Source organism: Archocentrus centrarchus, chromosome 17, assembly GCF_007364275.1.
Source record: "Archocentrus centrarchus isolate MPI-CPG fArcCen1 chromosome 17, fArcCen1, whole genome shotgun sequence".
Classification (NCBI taxonomy): Eukaryota; Metazoa; Chordata; class Actinopteri; order Cichliformes; family Cichlidae; genus Archocentrus; species Archocentrus centrarchus.
Genome location: NC_044362.1, coordinates 25,067,922 through 25,087,069, shown reverse-complemented (window position 1 = coordinate 25,087,069; position 19,148 = coordinate 25,067,922). Strand labels below are relative to the sequence as shown.

Sequence of the window (19,148 nt, the reverse complement as noted above, 5' to 3'; positions counted from 1 at the left end):
CTCAAACACATAAAAACAAAAGAAGAGACCTTTGTGAAATCTACTCCAGCTGTTACAACAAACACAAAATAAAGAGGCTCTGTTCATGGTATTCTGGGTTCCTTGACAGTGCACCCAAATGGAGTCACTCACTGTGTTCATTTCTGGTAAAAGATGCTTTAAAAAACACCCATATGATAGAGAATTTTGTGTGCACCACAAATGTTTAGAAACCCTTAAGGAAGCTCTTCTATAGCTTCTTATTTGTTTTTTTAGAATGTTGAGATCAATATCGTCTTTCAATTAATGAGAAACACACTGAATGCCTATTGTTCTATACTTCTCTTCCGCTGCTTCTTTTTTTGCCTTGCTGACTCAGTGACCACAGATTGCACGTGGGCTTGTTCCACTGTCTTGACTAGTGATGTGCAAACCTCATCCACACATCCTACTGAGACCCTACAGGAAGATAAATCCATGATGGGGCCATTGACATACAGACGTGTCTGTTTATACCTTCACCAAAGCTTAAGGACCCTTCAGTCCGCAGACAGTAAATCCGAGAAGCGTGATATGACACTTCCTGTAACATCTGATCACCAAAAGGGCTGGATGTTATGTTACCTGTTCTGCAGCACTCAAGGAAAAACAGACTGCTTAGACGATGTGAGTTTTTAATTTCACTTTAATACGAAGATAACATGAATATTTCTTACCATGTTTCCCTTCGGACCAGCTTGCCCATCAAGACCAGGAAGACCCTAAGGAGATCAGTATTTGACATTATTGAAGAAGAAGCACATCATAAATAGTTTTAGGTCTAAGAAATGAGGCTTTACTATACTTACATGCTGTCCTGCAGGGCCAGGAGACCCTCTGGGGCCAAGCAAACCTCTAGGACCCTGTATATTAAAGCAAATATGAGCTGAATAAAATAATATAAACTAGCACATTAACATATATTTCTTGTATTGTTTTTTGTATGTTTCTTTGTTTTTAATTTTCCAATGTATCTGTGAATAAGTGCACATTAAACGCACATCCTATGGCATAAATGTTCTACGACTTCCCTGAATATGTAAAATATTGACCTCATGTGGCCGTATATGAAAACTGCAGGCACAGAATAAGCATGAGGGGTATTTCTCATGTGAAAACCTAAACTTACACACTTAAAATCAGTGCATTTAGTCTTTAGTCGTATTGACAGTAGCTGATGAAATTCTGTGCAACTGCCCCTTTAAAAGGACTGTACTATTTTGGGGTATCACAAGAAAGGAGTGCAGGGCTATATGTTTCATTTAATTAAAAAATGAAAAGTGATTTATAAACTGAAGGGATGAGGCCCATGGTAGTATGGGAATGTTGCTTGCGTTTTCATGATATTCCAGTGTTTGGCATAGTGTTTTGACATGTTTGTAATCCTCTTTTATCAGCTGACAATAGATGTACTTACCATCTCCCCAGCTACACCTCTTTGTCCAACCTGGCCATCTTCACCCTTTGATTAGAAAGGAAGATAGTAGATTATTAACAGATGTAGGGAACTTTTGAAAAAAAAAATGAACATCACATACTAGACTGTGAATAAAGTATTATAGCACTTACTCTTGGGCCATCTTCTCCTGGGGATCCTGGAGGACCTGTGGGGCCTTGTTCTCCCTGGAGAAAAAGATCACAGAAGAGGTATGTTAACTAACACTGGGTCAAAAGGGTCAAAAAAGAGTCTCTGTAGCTAACAGAGAAAAAATAGAATCCTTTAATTAAAAAAGGAATAATATGGGTCAAAAATTTAGAAACACACAGAAGACACTGTAAAAAACAAACAAAAAAGAGCAACAAGAATGGGCAACCAAACTGCCTTTAATCTACAGTAAGCACAGCCACCACAACTGGCATGGACCTATATGGTTTCCACTATTTAAATACCATATAGGGATTGGCCTTGTAATTACTTAGTATAGGATAAGACATGAAACCCTGCCTAGAAATACCCCTCTGTGATCTTTGTCCCTTCTTTCTGGGCTCCCTATATAATCCACGTTCCACAAACACTAAACTCAGCACTCTTCATCTGCCTCCAGGCCTGGTTAAAGTTAGCCCAAGTGGTTTGTGAGTTAGGCCCATCTCTCATAACTGGGTCAAATGCCCTATTGAGTACCACTAATTCAAAATTCACTTCTGTCAACACTAGAGTGTACATGACTTGGAGGGATTGGCCTTTAAATGACAAATCAGTACTGATGTGCCATTCAGGGGCATCGAGTCTGATCAGTGAGTGTTTGGGTCTAGCGATGACAGACTCTGGGATTTTTATTTTTGGAGGCAGATACAAATCTTCAATGATGTCTCTCCTCTGACCTTGAGCTTTCAACAAGCCACACATTTCCTGTCGTCATACTTACTCTATGTCCCTTCTCTCCAGGAAGACCAGGGAGGCCGTCGAAACCTCGATCACCCTGTAAAAGCACGGCAAAAAATTGTAAGCTGTATCAATCAGTATGGCAGATATCACTTTTAAGATACAGCGACCTCCAGACAATGTTTCAAATGTAGCTTGTTTTTTTTGTTTTTTTGGGTTTTTTTTTTGAAAATCCTGTTTACCTTGCCTCCTGCTTCTCCAGGAATTCCTCGTGCACCATCAGCTCCATTTCGACCCTGGAGTACACACAGATATCACGTAAGGTTTCATGGAAATCACATCACAAAATTTCAATTATAGTGGATATTTGCAAAAAAACAAAGGGAAGATGCTTTATTTTTTCCGTTTATTCTTAAATAAACATAACACTGGGTTTAAACAACACACACACACAGACAATTATTGGGTGCAGCTGAATTATTTGAAATATGGCCATAACTGAAACAAAACAGACTCTTCTCTCTGGGAACTCTATTCTATTAAATATGAACAATTTAAACTTAATCTTCTGTTACAATGCTGCATTGCTCTGGAGAAGATTAATCAATAAAAATGTTAAAGTATAAAGACCTTCCATCAAGTATGTTTGGAAAGTACTCTTACCCTTTTTCCTGCTTTCCCTGGTGGACCAGATGAGCCTTGAAGACCTCTGGGTCCCTATGGAGAACATATATAAATGTTTCAATGAAATAATAACAATAAACACCATGATTAATGCTACAGTAGTGACAAAATAAAGAAAAAAAGATTAGTGTGCAAATCAAGAAAATAACTAAAATAAAAATCTGTTATTAAAGTTGTTTTTATTTTTAAAGGAAAATATAATAAGATACCTTACCTGTGGCCCAGGATCACCACTGTCACCTTTAAGTCCAGGGGCACCAGGTCCTCCCTATTTAAAAATAAAAATTAAAAACACAGGCACAAACACACACATGAACACTGGTTTAGTGAAAGAACACGTCGTCAATGCAGCCAGACATTTTGTCATCTTGTTATTTCACTGGGAGATCTGTAAAATCCAGGTTGGACTGGAACCTAATGTGAATGTAAACACACAAATTGTAACATCTGGATGACAGCACTGGTCATATGGAAGACACAGCCAAGACAAAAAGAAAAAAAAAAATCACAATAATTTGAAATAAATGAATAATGCCGAAATCAAATCAAAACTGATGCTAGTGCGTGTATGAGTGAGTGCATGTGTGGATGTGTGGAAGGTAGCAATACATTATTTAAGCTGAATGATGGACCATAACCTCAAATCAGTGAATGTATTTTTCAAATGTAAAATTAATGGATGGATGTTGACCAATAGTGTGTTGATGTGTAAATGGGTGTTAAGCTGGACTTACCACAGGACCGGATCTTCCTGTCAAGCCCATTGGCCCTGGAGGACCTCTCATTGCCAGCTGTGGATCAGACAGAAGCAATTTATAAACAGCGAGTCACCAGTCAATCTATCTATCTATCTATCTATCTATCTATCTATCTATCTATCTATCTATCTATCTATCTATCTATCTATCTATCTATCTATCTATCTATCTATCTATCTATCTATCTATCTATCTATCTGTCTGTCTGTCTGTCTGTCTGTCTGTCTGTCTGTCTGTCTATCTATCTATTTCAAGCATTTCAAAAGCTTGAAATGCTTTGTTTGCATTATTAATACTGGATCACGTATGCATGCAAAAAGCTATAGTACCTGTAATAAAGCAGGAATTTTGGTGAAATGCATTAGTTAAATGCATGTGGTATACATTTAACTAACAGTTTGGACAATATAATGGTTTGGCAAATATGAAAGAAAACACTAATAAAAATTCTCCCTTTTAGCCTCTGTAAGACATGGAACCTCACAGAGTGCAAACTTTACTTTGTTCTTGTTCATGGTTTACCACTCGGCTCATGGTTGACCACAGCACTGTGCTGCCAAAAAAGCTGTCTGGAATTTATTTGCAGTGTGATTACTGAATGAAATAAATTGCTAATTCAAGGAATGATAGCTATACGAGCATGCTATACAAGACTGAATCATAAAAACTCGTTAGCTTGTGTGCATTGTGGTCATTTGTTTCAGAAGCACTGAATAAAGTTTCAAGTTTAAGAGTAGGCCCTGAATAAGTACACATTTATTTTGTAAGTATAATTCACTTTCAGAACATTCTCAGCCTATCAGACTAAACCTTTGGCATAAAAGGCAAATATAGAAAGGTGACACGTGCTTTCTAGACATTACTAAACTCTAGTTTTGGCAGCCTTGCAACTCCACAGAATGAGTTAATATATAGTATTTGTGCAACACTTAATGATCTCCATGTGTTCAACCTGTTTTTCAACAGTGTTATGCTTGTCTGGATCCCTGAGTGGGTGTGAACATCTGTGGTGGATTTATGTACTACCAAACATGACACAGGTCCATACCTTGGAGTTTGGATGATGATGAACTGGATTTATGAACAATGATTCCTTCTCTCATTATTTATTATGATTTCTGTTATTTAAAGGTAATTTTCAGATTAGTAATTTCATTTTAGGGGTCTACTGGAATAGCTTTATAGGTTTAAAACCAGACTTGAGATCCAGTTAAGCCTGACCCAAAGTCCCAACTTGTCAACTACACCTGCCAATACCAATGTCAAAGTTCATCCCCATGAATGGAGATACACTAGTAGAAAATAACGATGTTCTAAATGAAGTGAATGTATCATATATGAGCAGCCTATTTCCTTTAGCCTTGAAAACTGCCCTTGATGATTCGGGTTGCTATTTGACACCATAACTGAAAACACAGACCTTTGAACTAAGGTGTCCCTCAACAGCCCGTCCGCTGCACATGCTCCTACAGGCTGCTTCATTCACAACAATAAACAATCACAGCTAATTAACAAGAAGCACTTTGAAAGCGCAAACGTCTACCAAGACAGCTCTTTCTCTGGGCAGTATTTACTTTTAAGAATATCAGAATTATTAGGAATATTATTTATGTTGTATGTATTCATTTTGTTTTCTCTGTTCTTTTTACATGTACTTTAAGAATATTGTAGTGCAGGAAAAATCAGATAAGGGCAGCATGACAGATGTTTGCTTTTATTACATAAACATTATGTAGGAGCAGGTAATGGATAATAGGCACTCATTTGTAAAACTCAAGCTTATTATATAATATTATATCACAGTATATTTCTAAATAACCAGGCAGCTCATTCTCTTTCTCCTGATGATACTTTCTTTTAAAGATATAACGCATTCTGGGGTCAACTTGAATGAAAGGCAGATGTGAATTGTAAAAGTAAGGTCAGAGGTCAAATGTGACAAATTTGGATGGAAACTATAATGTGATATTTAGAAACTCCATATACCAGTATGGAGTAAATGTTGCCACTACAAACAAAGGCAGTAGAATTTTAAGCATAGTTTTAAAGATGAAAAGACATTTTATGAAAGCTTGACCTTATTTGACCTTCAAAGTCCAAAATAATGTGATATTTAGAATCTACATATATCATTCTCTATATGTCTGTATGTTAACAATACACATCACACTTGTCATAGTTTCTAAGTTTGGCTTTTTATCAATTTGTGACAATAAATTATTAAGTTGGACTTCAAGACTTTGGTAGATGTAAAGCAAGTTTTAATGGATTGTTAGCATGACCCCACTCTAAACCTGACTCTAAACTGGCTGTAAATATGTTAGAGCAACCCAGCCTTGTGAGATCTCTCAGATAAGTGTGCAGTGTGTTTTTTTTTGTTTTTTTTTTAAATAAAAATCCTTTGCAATCAGTGATTTCTCAGAAGTCTAGAGTCAGTGAAGTCTAGAACCCATGGATATCACCAAATGCCACAGTTCCTTCCTTGAGATGCTCTGCTAGGCCTTTACTGCAGTCATTGTGCTGAGATCAGGTGACTAACGACCACTGGAAAATATCCCATTTGTTTGCTTTGTGAAACTCCTGGGTTGCTTTTGCAGCATGCTTTGGGGTTATTATCCATTTGCACTGTGATGCTCTGTCTGATCAGTTTTGTAGCATTTGGCTGAATTTGAGTAGAGATTAAAGCCCTATACTCTTAATTATCCTGCTACTTCTGTCAGCAGTCACATTGGCAATAAACACTAGTGAACAAGATCCAATGGCAGCCATGTATGTCTATGACATAACTTTTCACCATGTTAGCTAGATGATGTGGTACAGTATGTTGTAGATAATGAGCTATTCCTTTCCTTCTGAACACTTTTCCCTTCCCACCATTTTGATACAAGTTAATTTCAGTAACTCTGGTTTCATATTTACCACTGATACTCACCCTAGCCTGAGACAGAATAGCTTGAGCCTGAGCTTCCTGGGCTGTAATCACAGGTCCCTTGTGTGCTTCACCACCTGCACGGAACTGTCAGCCACAAAAGAAAGAAAGAAATACAATTAAAAACAAATTGACTTGTGTTGTTTTTAGAGTGTGACAAATGTAATGATCATCCCTGGTGAGTGTGTTCTAATCGGTGCTGTGTTCTGGTAAAACTGTAAAACCCTTTACACACACACCACAGTCAGATTTATGTCACCTAGCTTTTATGCCCTCAGTCACTGGTTCTACTCCATTGCACTGGCTGACATTTGCAAGGTAAGTGATTTGTAACCCAAAGAAAATACGGCTGCAATCCTTTGGCCTACTGGTGATGCAATGAGGTAAACTTACTAAATGGAGCAAGTTCATGGGCTAGTGCCTGACATGAAAGGTGTGCAGTATGTGACAGAAAAAGACAGCTATGTGAAAAGCAGGAAAACTTACTGGAAGCATCAGAATGGTCCCTGAAGGCCCAGGAACACCATCTGAACCTGGAATGCCAGGACGCCCAGGAGGTCCCTGGAGGATCACAGGAGAGAGGAGAAGTCAACAACCAAGCAAAAGTAAACAGAACACCAATTAACTGCAATCCTGCAATTCAAAGTATACAGAACTGCAATTAAATACCCCCCCCCCCCCCCCCCCCCCCCCCAAATGCTAAATTCAAATCAGCCAGTGTTTAATTAACTTGTAAGCCAACATGTAACATTGTTATGAATAATTAATATGTGGTTAGGATAAGATATACTTTATTTATCCCAAAGTTAATGTGATACCCTGGTGGGTATGCAAATTCAAAATAAAGAAGGAAAAAAAACTCTTAACAAACAACATCTGCAATAATAACCAGGCAGAGAGTAAAAAAGCTTTCATTTCAAAGGCACAGTCTTTTTACTGCATTGTTGTTCTTTTATCTAAAAAGAAAACTGACTAATCCTACAAAGATGAATTCAATCACAACTGAAGACAAATCATTAATTACCGTTAAGTTGGCCTAAAGATGCTGCACTCAGGGAGCACTGACTTTTTACCAAGATTAAAAATCCACAGTTGTGGCCCTGAGAGGCAATAATGCTCATTAAATTTGAGGGATTTAAAATTTCTTCAGTGAATGAAAAATGGAGACAGTGTTTTGCTAATCTTAAATGTCACCCCAAGAGAGGAAGAATATTTGTGGCCTAGGGGTAGGATCCGAGGAGTTACATAATTTGAAAAGGAAAGGTTCCTTGTTTGCCAAACTGGTACTATCAATTTAAGGCTGAGTTTTGTCAGCCTTCAACTGTGTCTCTTATCCATGCTCACATATTGTCTGCCTCAGCTGAGGTTTAGATGTGTCAACATGCAAACTTCAGTTTTACATCTTAATACGCCTACCTTGCTATGTTCACATGCTACCAACTTTAAGCATGGAAAGTTATGGTGTAAGCTCACAATATCACTACCAATGTGATTACGATTTGTACTCAGAAGACCATCAACATCTGTACCAAATTCCACTGTATCTATCCAACAGTTGTTGAAATTTTCTGGATTTCAAACAGACTATGCAAAAAAAAAAAAAAAAAATTAGATTGCTGACAATATGAAGAGAATGTTAAATTATATAAGTACTTTTGATTTGATAAACCCAAGCAAATAATCAAACATCAGATCAAGCCTTCACAGTATCTACTGCTTCCAGGGAAACCTGCATTTACTTTGCAGTCTAGTCATGTGCAGCAATCTCAGACTAGCTAAAATTGATGCCATGTGTTTCCCTGTGCTCTGATCTGCCTTTTCTCAGTTGCAGTGAATATGCTTTATCCATTACAGTTATTGTAAGCATAGTGGCATCTAGTGTTAATGACAGTCCTATATGGCTGGGAAAGTGTTTCTTTGGAAAGCAGAAAGGTGGTGATCATGAAAAAAAAATGAGCAGATCAAACACTGAGTGTAGGCAGATCCTGTGCAACGGAAAACCACAAGTCACTTTTAATGTCCCCGTTAATCTTCAGCAAGACTGTTTCTCATGGGGGTAGTGAAGGAATTTTGAACCAACTAAATATTTTTGATCAATTTAAGCCAATAGGCCTTTTGTACTGGTGAAGACTGTTGGCCATACTGAAGGAGGTATATTGGGGTATTTTTTATGCTGATGATTAAATGGTTAATCTCCAGTAAGAGAACAGATGTGCTAAAAGGGAGATGAAAGTGGGGTGGGGTCGGGGTTGGGAGGTGGGGTGCAGGGCAATCATCACATTTGGAAAAATGCAAGCTGAGATCCAGCTTTCTGGATGGAACAGACACTTACTATGTTGCATCAAATCAATCAAATAAATATGCTGAATCCCACAGGGCTGAGAAAAGAAATGTTTGTGGACAATTTATGCTTCTGCCTATTTTACAGCCAACCCCTTCCATTTCTCACCAATCCCCCACACATACCACGACAGCTACTTTTCAGAACCTTGCCTTGTTGCTATATTGATAGTTTATGGGCATCTCGTTTCCCTGCACCACTCCTCACTAATCCCTCCTACTGCTGCAGTAGCAAGCTGTGTCCAATTTTATTATTCATTCCATGGCACTGAAACTGTGCTTCACAGCTTTCCAGTAGAGAAGAAGAGAAAAGGATAACAAATACAGGGGCATTTTTTTTTATATTTCTGAACCCCACAATCCCGCTTGAAGGATTAATGGCTGGCTAAAGCTCATATTTCAATATTTTCACAATTTTCAATTTTTGATGAATAAAAGCTATTTTGTTTTAAAAACAGTGTATCTGTAAACAACTATTAATGGGTGAAAATGTGTTTTATCTATAATTTAGCAAAATATAAGTGCACTTAGTAATCTTTTATAATGAGAACAAAACAAAAGCTTCTAAATACACATCTATAATCGGCTGTACAATTATTGTAACCTTCACTCACCCTCTGACCAGGATCTCCTGGTGGACCTGGGGATCCTTGCAATCCTGGGGTACCGGGAATACCCTGAAAACAGACATACATACACTTAACATATTATCTAAACTACTGCTAACCAGCATTCCCACCACAATCAGTGTATCCAACATTTTATATGTATAAGCCAACAAAGACAGAAGCAAAGACACTGGTTTGAAAGACATAAGCCTCAAAATGAAACAGCCTCCACCTCCCTTCTTTCTCTTGCATTTCACAGACACAGACATACACACATTCACGCGCAAGTACACATTCTGACAGTCTCTCCCAACTCAAGCTTCACTGGCGATGAGGACTGACGCTCTTTCCATAAAGACATTTTTTCCCTCTTTAGCTGTTCTCCATCTGTGGAAGGCAGACAGGAGTATGGGAGAACGTGATACTCACTGCTGGGCCAGGGGCTCCTGGGGGTCCTTCTACAAGCATCCCCTGAATAAGGAAAAAGTGGATACAGTAGCATTATAGGGCAGCCCTCAAAATCCACAGGCAATGGGGAAGTGGGTAAAAAATAAGAGTCAGTGGTTACTTGCTTGTTGTTGTGGAGCCTACGTATAACTAAATGACCACTGCTCCAGCTATCTGATGCTTCTATAATGTGAGTGTGTACAAACAGTATGGGAGGAGAGATGTTAACTACTGTTGCTATTTCAGTCAGTGTTTAGCCTGTAGAGGGAAATTGCATAGAAAGGCTATCTAAGAAACGTCTGTGGCATTATGTGCAGACAGTGGTTGTATATATATATAAGTAAAATAAAAGTTAAATCTCTCCAGAAGGCAAGGTAGCCATGGCTGCTGGTGCTTAAAATTTAAACAGCTAAAGTTACTTTTCATTGATATAAATTAAGACACACGTGAGTGTAAATCGAATCTGAAAGACATGTTTGTGAGGGGTATCTGACAAATTCCTCATAAACTCCTCAAAAAATATGCAAAGAATTTGATACAGGCCTTTGTAGGCATATAAATCATTGTGTGCAAGTAAAATAGTCAACTGATATGAAAGCAAGTAGAGAATAATTTTGAAAATGTGCTACTTGCCTGAAAATTTTGTTTTAATAATAGACACACATACACCAGTGTAGAGAATTATAGTATTAAGGCAGACCTGTGACATAGACCTATTTAATACCTGTTAGCAATTATAATAATACTAATACTAATAATTCTAATACTAATACTAATACTAAAAATGTACTTTTCTATATTTAGGTTTAAACCCATTCTTGGACATTTTTTTTCTTACATATTTCACTTAGCTGGATTAGTATGTGACTATTTATTTAACTTGAACCTCTAGTGGAAAGGTCTATTATAAAAAAAGAAAAGAGAGCTGATAGTGGCGTTTCACTTACAGGCTCTATGACAGCAGGTTCGCCCTTCTCTCCTTTTTCTCCCAGGTACCTTTGACCTCCACTCACCTACAGACATAGGAAAGACCAGGTGAGTTTCTTTACAAAATAATAAAACAGGCTTTTCTTTCTAAAAACAGAGTATTAGTGACTTGAAGGACAAAAATGCAAATTGTGAGATCAATGAGCACCAGATGTCTTGCCCGAAGCCTCGATTATTGACTCTTTTACTTAAAATAGTGACAAAACTACAAAAAAAAAACCAAACAAAAAAAGTTTAGCAAAATGATGACTAGTGTCCTGCATACTTTTCAAGGCAAAAGCCTGTTTCTTCTTCTGGAAAAAACATCAAATATCATTTTGCAAGAGGCTATAATTTAGGATATGGACTACTATTCATTAGTTATCTGTAAAGCCAGAAACTGCCAAAAAAGACCCCGACTGTGCATAAATGTCGAGGTCGTTAACTGACACTATCCATACAATGACTTAACATAAGAAGAATTCACAAAGCAAAACCAAAACCCACAAGATTGTACAGTTTAACCTAAAGAGGAAACTGGTACTTAATGAGAAAGTCATAGAGAAGGCTGAGACTGTGCAGCGGAAAGCATGAAAAGAGCAGTTAAGACTAAACCTAAGGAGACAGATCTCAAGCCAAGATCCAGATAGAGACTGTGTCACTTCCTGATTCTGAGAATCCAAGTCCTAAGGCAAAGAAGAGGACTGGAAACAAACAACAATAGACACTGGGTCAGCAATTTCTGTCTTGTTTTATATTTTAATCTAGATGGATTTAATGAGGAACAAAAACATTTGTACTTTAACTGGCTTCATAAGATAATGCAAAGTAAAAACTGTTGGGATAACTAGGGTAAGACATCTTTGGTAAATGTCAGAGGTCACTGAGTTCAACAGGTCATAGAGGGTCAACATCTGCTTATGTGTAGAAGAAAGGTGTGTGCCTGAGCTTGCTTGTGTATTTGAGTTTTGTCCCTGTGCGTGCAGAATGATCCAAGCTCCCATTAGAAATAACAAACACAAAGGGCACAGAGAATACCCCATCAAACAAATGCCATTAACATTTCTCCAACTTTCCACATTCCTGAACCCCCGAAGCCCCCCCCCCCCCCCCCCCCCCCCCCACACACACACACACACACACACACACCCTAGCCCCCGTCTCTCCCAGCATGACTCCTAACCACTCCAGCACTTACACTGCTCTCTTTGATGTCTGTTTCAGCTGGAACACCAGGACCAAACTCTTCCTCGTATGCTACAGCTGTAGGCTTGGCGTCAGTGGTGCCATAATCACCGTAGTCACCATAGTCGTATGGTTTCTCCACAAACTCTTTGTTGTCATATTCCTTCACGTCATATTCCTTAAACTCATACACATCAGTAGCCGGATCCACCTTCTCTTGGGTGTCCACTGGGGCAGCAGTTTCCACACCAACAGTGGGGTCCACCCCGACCTGTTCCACACCAGTGATGTAATCATCCACTATTTCCTCTTCGAATGTCTGGGATCAAGACAATGCAAAGGGAGGGATAATGCAATGAAACCATGAGACCACTTTCAGTAACGTTTAAAGACTCAGTGAAGTACAAATCAGGACTAAATGTATAAATCGTGTCAATGTCAATCAGTCACAGTCAAATGCAATGAGGAAATATCCAAGCATCTCATGCAAATTTTTTCAGTAGTTTTATGATGCTAATAAAGATTCATTCACTTTCATGAACCAATTGCAACTCAGAAAAGTAAATCTCAAAGCGGTCCGTGGTGAGGGCTTAAAAATCACTATAGATATTTGTTTCAACAAAATATGCTTAGTTTCCTTGGTTAACCTCCTTGCCTGTCTTTTTAAATGAACACAGGTCTTGAGCAAATCGAAGCTGCATTATCTACCTTAAGGTACATACAAAGAAATTAGCAGTCATTTGGCTGGCGGAGAACAGGGTCGTATTGTTTTGTTTGAACCTCCAAATGTTCCTCATTACCTTGTATTTTCTGTGATGGTTTAGCACAAATTAAAACAGGATCTGGCAAATTCAGACTATGGAATATAGGAGATGCGCTTTTCTAGTGATTTTCCGTTTGTTACGGCTCATTAAATGACAAAGTTTTCCTACTTTAGCCTTTATCCAAACTCTGTTTGATGGAGGCTGGTTCTCATGGAAATCAAGGAATGGAGTAGGCTGTGTGATGTTAATGAGGCCATGCTGGGTCTTAACCTCCAAAGATGATCATAAAAATATGTTTTGTTGTCAGTGATGCTCTTCAGTTTTACTGACATTTTATTTTAAACCATGTTACCAGGAATTGCAATAAAATTGGAATCCAGATGTTAATTTGACACACAGAGAATTTTCCACATTCACAGGAAGTTTATCCCATAAGGCAAGTTTAAACAAATACTTTTATGGTCATAAAATCGATCTGATTTAATAAAATCAAAATTATAGATAATACTAAAATCAAAACCCTAATGAGATTAACAATCTACCGCTAATTATGTACAGCCACCACTAAGTTTTCCTAGAAATATGCAATTGTTCCCAGAAATTTTAATAGCCCTTCACCACAATCTGTGATAATCATTCCAAGGTTCCTCATTAAAACCTGCTGATTGTTCTCTAAAGAAAAAAAAATTACAGCACAGTAAACATTTTGCATAACTATTGTCATATCTTGTGAAATGACAGTAGGAATATACTATATTTGACATGTGAGTGACCCAAAATTAGTTTCCCTGTGCCTGTACCTCCATTAATTGCTACTGATGAGCATGTTTAAAAAATTTGCATGTTTTAAAAGTTACCTGGCCTTCTCCAGTGGGATTTTCAGGTTGACTTCCATCCACTACGGTGTAGTCATACTCATTTGTATAGTAGTCTCCACCCACATTTATCTGAAATTGGATTAAGAGCAATACACAGAAAGTTTGTAAGAGGTAAAATACAGTTATTATCATCAGTCCTGGTAGTGTCGATGTCTTCATCTGTCTCTAGCACATCCTTTCTCACAGCAACCGTAACACAGAGTGAGGAACATACTGTTATAGAAATAAGTACATCCAGAATATGTATCATAATCATTGAGAAAAGTAAATAAAAGTTGCTCCAATAAAAGACATGTAGTCAAGAAATGAGATCGACAGACAGAGCAAAGAAATGGACAATAAAAAAATAAAATAAGGGTAAAAAGAAAATGATATGCCCGTACAGTACTTATATGTTTCCCTTGGTGATAGCCATAATAACTATCAAGTTTTACCTCCGTTTTGGGTGCTTCAGATGGGGTACGGTCAGTGATATACTCTCCTTCATTGTCATCACCATAATCATAGTCACTGTACTGTAAAAAAAAAAAAAAAAAAAAAAAAAGAAAGAAAAAAAAGAAGAAAAGATCCCACAATCAATTAATTGGTGCAATCATGTAAATAAAGCAGCACAATGTCTAAAAGACAGAATGTACATTATTTACATGGCATGTAAGAGCTCATGCTTCTCAAAACAAAATATTAAATAAATCACTTCTTGCTATTTTAGAAATAGCAATGATTGGGTCATGTTGAGGAAAATTTTACATCCATACAGGAGAATTGAATGTTTTTGCATATGGATGAATGGAACTTTGCTTTCTGCTTTCCGTTACCATGAGAGAGGTTCCTGTACATAACCAAGCAAACAACAATCAAGATTCTTGTTTGCTTCTGACAGGATGTTAGAGGGTTAATGCAATACCAGTGAAAACTTAGCCACTTCTGCTGCTTAATTTGTATGCCAGCAGTTGCTGGCGGTTTTCATTAGTGGCGCTTTTAAAGAGAAAACTCAAGCTGTACTGAATCACTGCATGATGGTAAATTATAGGGAGCATACAGGATAGAGCAGCAGGGGGTAAAACCATTGTTCCTCTAATTCAAAACCTGACTACTATAAAAAGAAATAGTTTATATGAAAACAATATATGTGCCTGAATAATATGTACTCATCAACTCTATATGTCTATTATGTCTGTCTTGTGGATTATGGATTATTGTGTTTATTTTAAACACTGTGAATGAGCTGAATTTAGAAACGTATTCCCTTTAAGAAGAGGTAGATGAGGCAAAGGGCACCACTCTTACAGCTTGTCATTAAATATGGCTGGCTACAGATAGATTGATAGATCGATAGATAGGTAGTTAGATAGATAGATAGATAAAATGACCTAAATTCTCTTCAAAATGTACAATGCAATCATCTTTCGGCTTCTGCTCCATTTTTACTGTACACATATCAGACTTCTGTCTAATTCTAGCTTCTTCTCATCTACAGTAGCTCTTGAATAAAGAAAGCAGATATGTGATATGTGTATTATGTGTTTAAACACTCCTTTAAATCACCGGTTAATGGGCATTTATCGGCACACTGCCCACAACCAACATTGCCCACAACCAACTATGCAAAATAGCCACTTTAGTCCTATTTTAAAAGATGTTCAGTTTTCCTAACACTGTCAAAACAGAGGCAAGGTAGATTAAGTTACCAGACCAGCGCCTAATGCAATCCTCTCAGCACAGGAATAAATATTAGTCCCTGGACAACTGCTAAGCTCATAAAAATAATAAAAGAGCCACAGCCTGCTGCAAGGCTGGCCTGGCGTCTGTTCAGGAGCCCAGTGAGGGAGAGGTCACACAAGAGAGAAGCTCTGGCCAGACGAACGAGAGAAAGAGAGAGAGAGAGAGAGACAGAGAGACAGAGAGAGAGAGAGAGCGAGAGAGAGACAGAGAGAGAGAGAGAGACAGAGAGAGAGAGAGAGAGAGACAGAGAGAGAGAGAGAAAGAGAGGCAGAGAGAGAGCGAGAGAGAGAGAGAGACAGAGAGAGAGACAGAGAGAGAGAGCAAGAGAGAGAGAGCAAGACAGAGAGAGAGAGCGAGACAGAGAGAGAGCGAGACAGAGAGAGAGAGCAAGAGAGAGAGAGCAAGACAGAGAGAGAGAGCGAGACAGAGAGAGAGCGAGACAGAGAGAGAGAGCAAGAGAGAGAGAGCAAGAGAGACAGAGAGAGAGACAGAGAGAGAGAGAGAGAGCGAGACAGAGAGAGAAAGAGAGACAGAGAGAGAGCGAGACAGAGAGAGAGCGAGAGAGAGAGAGAGAGCTAGAGAGAGAGAAGAGAGAGAGACAGAGAGAGAAAGAGAGACAGAGAGAGAGAGCAAGAGAGAGAGAGCAAGAGAGAGACAGAGAGAGAAAGAGAGACAGAGAGAGAGAGCAAAAGAGAGACAGCAAGACAGAGAGAGAGACAGAGAGAGAGAGCAAGACAGAGAGAGAGACAGAGAGAGAGAGCAAGAGACAGAGAGAGAGACAGAGAGAGAGAGAGAGCGAGAGAGAGAGAGACAGAGAGAGAGAGAGAGTGAGACAGAGAAAGAGAGCAAGAGAGAGAGAGCGAGACAGAGAGAGAGAAAGAGAGACAGAGCAAGAGAGAGAGAGAGCGAGAGAGAGACAAAGAGAGTTAGAAATAAGGAGAGAGGGATAGAGAATGAACTATGAAATATTTTATAAAGATTTATGGTGCTGAAGTGCTTGGCTGAGCTGAAGGCCTTCATCACAGGCATGGATGAAAGACATAAATACTAAAAGAGTACTCATAAAGAAGAGTACTCCCCCCAGCTTCCTTCAGCATCACTCCTCTTGCTCTTTTAACCAAGCTGGTAACATGTGGCACATGATCACTTGCTTCAGGATAAAATCGTTCTCTGCTAACAAAGGTAAATACAATGATTTTGGAGAACTGTGGAGCTTTGGCTAAAAGATAAAAAAAAAAAAATCTTTTACAACCGTGATTTGTCATTTGCAGGAAATATTTTTCAGTTGTGCACGAGTACATAACTTTTTAAAATACTGAGCTGGATTGAAGGAAGAACATTCTTGTTATAACTGTACAGAAACCAGCAATGAACAAACCAGATTTACAAGGTTCTTAAATCCAAACCATTCCCCGCTGTCTATTTAGAATCGACAAGCTCCTTGTGTTTCTGCTGAGAAGTAACTTGATGATGAAGCAACATTTTCCAAGACCCATACCCATTGTGCAGCCAATATTTCTGAATAGAGAACCAGCTCCTGATTTTTTTCTCAAAACCAAGGATCTAAAGTTGAATTTTCCAGGTACTGGAAGTCTAGCTGGGGAAGGAATAGCTTAAATTTCCCTGGGAGTTTGGGCAGAGCCTGCAGAACTCGTTAGTGATATAAATCACGGGGCCACTCCAAAGTAGGCTCAGACTTTGTGGCAGAGAAAAAAGAAAAGTTTCCAGTGTGAGCTCATCAGTTATTTAGTGAAATACTGAAGGAAAATGTCAGCCAGCAGAAAGGCTTGAACTAGTAAAATAACAAAAAAATGAAGATGGAAAAAAAAAATGAAATCCGGACACAAAGCAATGTATTTCAATTAAGAAATCTGGCTAAAGAAACAACAAGTGTTGTATTGGGAGCCAGTGGTAATAAAACCTACATTTCAAACTCAACCATGTATTTTGATATGTGAGCATGTTTCCACTAGTAAAACACAGCGTGGAGAAAATGACAGATTTAGAGTTGACACAGAAACTCAAGCAAGTGCTCTTTCTAAGTAATTATACATGGAGGGATATTTGTAAAACTGTTCACACAATTTGCTGAAATTATTTATGTTCTTTGTTTATTTCTGAGAGACTGAAACCAAGCTTGCTTAAACAAGGACAAGTATTCAAAAATGCACTGGGGAAACACAGACACCTGATGCGTAATTATGCCCTACACCCAGCCTTTGAATTTACTTAATTTTAAAATAAAATTTTCATTTATCCAAGCCTCCTCTTTTATTCTTTTAACTTATCTTTTGACTCTAGATCTTACTAAAAACACCTTTCCTACTACTACTACTACCATATTTGCTCCCTTCCTGTTTCCCTAATTCTTTTGCTTGCCACAAATATTTCTCTCTCCCCACCTCCCCTCTATAAAATTCTCCCTACTTCCCCCCTCCTCTCTCCCTGCATTATTTTCCTTCTTCCCTTCTTCCAAACAGCTATTCTTCCCACCTGATCTCTATTTCTGAACCTACCTCAGCTTTACCCCAATACTGACCTCATACTCAGGTTCCTGAGCCTGGGGAGTGTCATGATGGTTGGGGGTTTCACAGTCGGGGCTGTAGTGTTCACAGTAGTCATAGGCTGCCCTGGGGTCTGCCACTATCAGCAGCTGTTGGATGTCACCCTGGAAGTGGAGAAGAAGAAGATTGTCAGCAGAAGATAAGTCAACAAAGCTTTACAGACTATAGAGTCACAAATTAAGAAGCCCTCAACATCAAACAGTATAATTTACTGTTTGATGTTACTGATGTTACTGTTTGATGAGGATAATTTACAATAAGTATTGTATAGTACTATATGAATTGGCCATTAGTGCTAGTTGGTTCAATGTAGTTTCTGAGAAAGAAGCTTTTTTCCAGTTTGGCTTGGCAAATGCTCCAATACCAGGAAGCCTCAGCCACTGCTGAGCAGAAGCTAGTCGGGGCGCAAAAAGAGCTGAACAGACCACTTCCCAACTGCAGCTGGAAAACAAAAAAAAAACTCTAGCACAGTAGTTTAATCTATCTTCATTTAATCCAGAATCCAGTCCATTATGTTAAAAACATAATCTTCATCTTCCAACCACCTTTGCCAGCACAAGTACAGAACAGAATGTTAAATAAAGTCATTGCATATGACCAGAAAGGTTCTATGGGTTTTGCATTTAACATTTTGCATTTTATATTTTGTTCATTGCAGGTTTGCACCTTGGACCTTTTTAATCAAAGAACAATCAGCCAATATTTTTCAGGTGTCAGTCACATAAAACTGCTCATGCAAAAGAAAGAAAGAAAGAAAGAAAGAAGTCTTTCCTTTTTTCACAATTACAAATAGAAATCAAATGTTAATACCCATGAAGTATACACCTATTTCTTCCTGCTTGATTGTTCAGCTTTTCACCAGCACAATGATAATAAAACGTGACAATAAAATAACAAGACAGATGTTGTGCAGAATCAGAGGCAGTAGTCTCTTGACTATTAATTAACTGTAACTTTATGGA

At 38.3% G+C, this 19,148-nt stretch overlaps 1 protein-coding gene across 2 annotated transcripts in view; it reads right to left on the bottom strand.

The window, feature by feature from the left end:
• Positions 1-19,148, bottom strand: part of col11a1b (collagen, type XI, alpha 1b) — an 81,909-nt gene that overhangs the window by 41,335 nt on the left and 21,426 nt on the right. The window contains exons 5-22 of one of the 2 annotated variants that reach the window (XM_030752229.1): positions 18,162-18,290; positions 14,335-14,415; positions 13,880-13,969; positions 12,272-12,577; positions 11,055-11,120; positions 10,090-10,131; positions 9,667-9,729; positions 7,199-7,273; positions 6,716-6,799; positions 3,760-3,816; positions 3,240-3,293; positions 3,005-3,058; positions 2,584-2,637; positions 2,385-2,438; positions 1,588-1,641; positions 1,436-1,480; positions 828-881; positions 696-740 (exon numbers count right to left, since the gene is read on the bottom strand). In XM_030752229.1, the coding sequence (XP_030608089.1) occupies positions 696-740; positions 828-881; positions 1,436-1,480; positions 1,588-1,641; positions 2,385-2,438; positions 2,584-2,637; positions 3,005-3,058; positions 3,240-3,293; positions 3,760-3,816; positions 6,716-6,799; positions 7,199-7,273; positions 9,667-9,729; positions 10,090-10,131; positions 11,055-11,120; positions 12,272-12,577; positions 13,880-13,969; positions 14,335-14,415; positions 18,162-18,290 (1,407 nt within the window). The remainder of the gene's footprint in view (positions 1-695; positions 741-827; positions 882-1,435; positions 1,481-1,587; positions 1,642-2,384; positions 2,439-2,583; positions 2,638-3,004; positions 3,059-3,239; positions 3,294-3,759; positions 3,817-6,715; positions 6,800-7,198; positions 7,274-9,666; positions 9,730-10,089; positions 10,132-11,054; positions 11,121-12,271; positions 12,578-13,879; positions 13,970-14,334; positions 14,416-18,161; positions 18,291-19,148) is intronic. The other variant, XM_030752230.1, reaches the window with a different exon arrangement.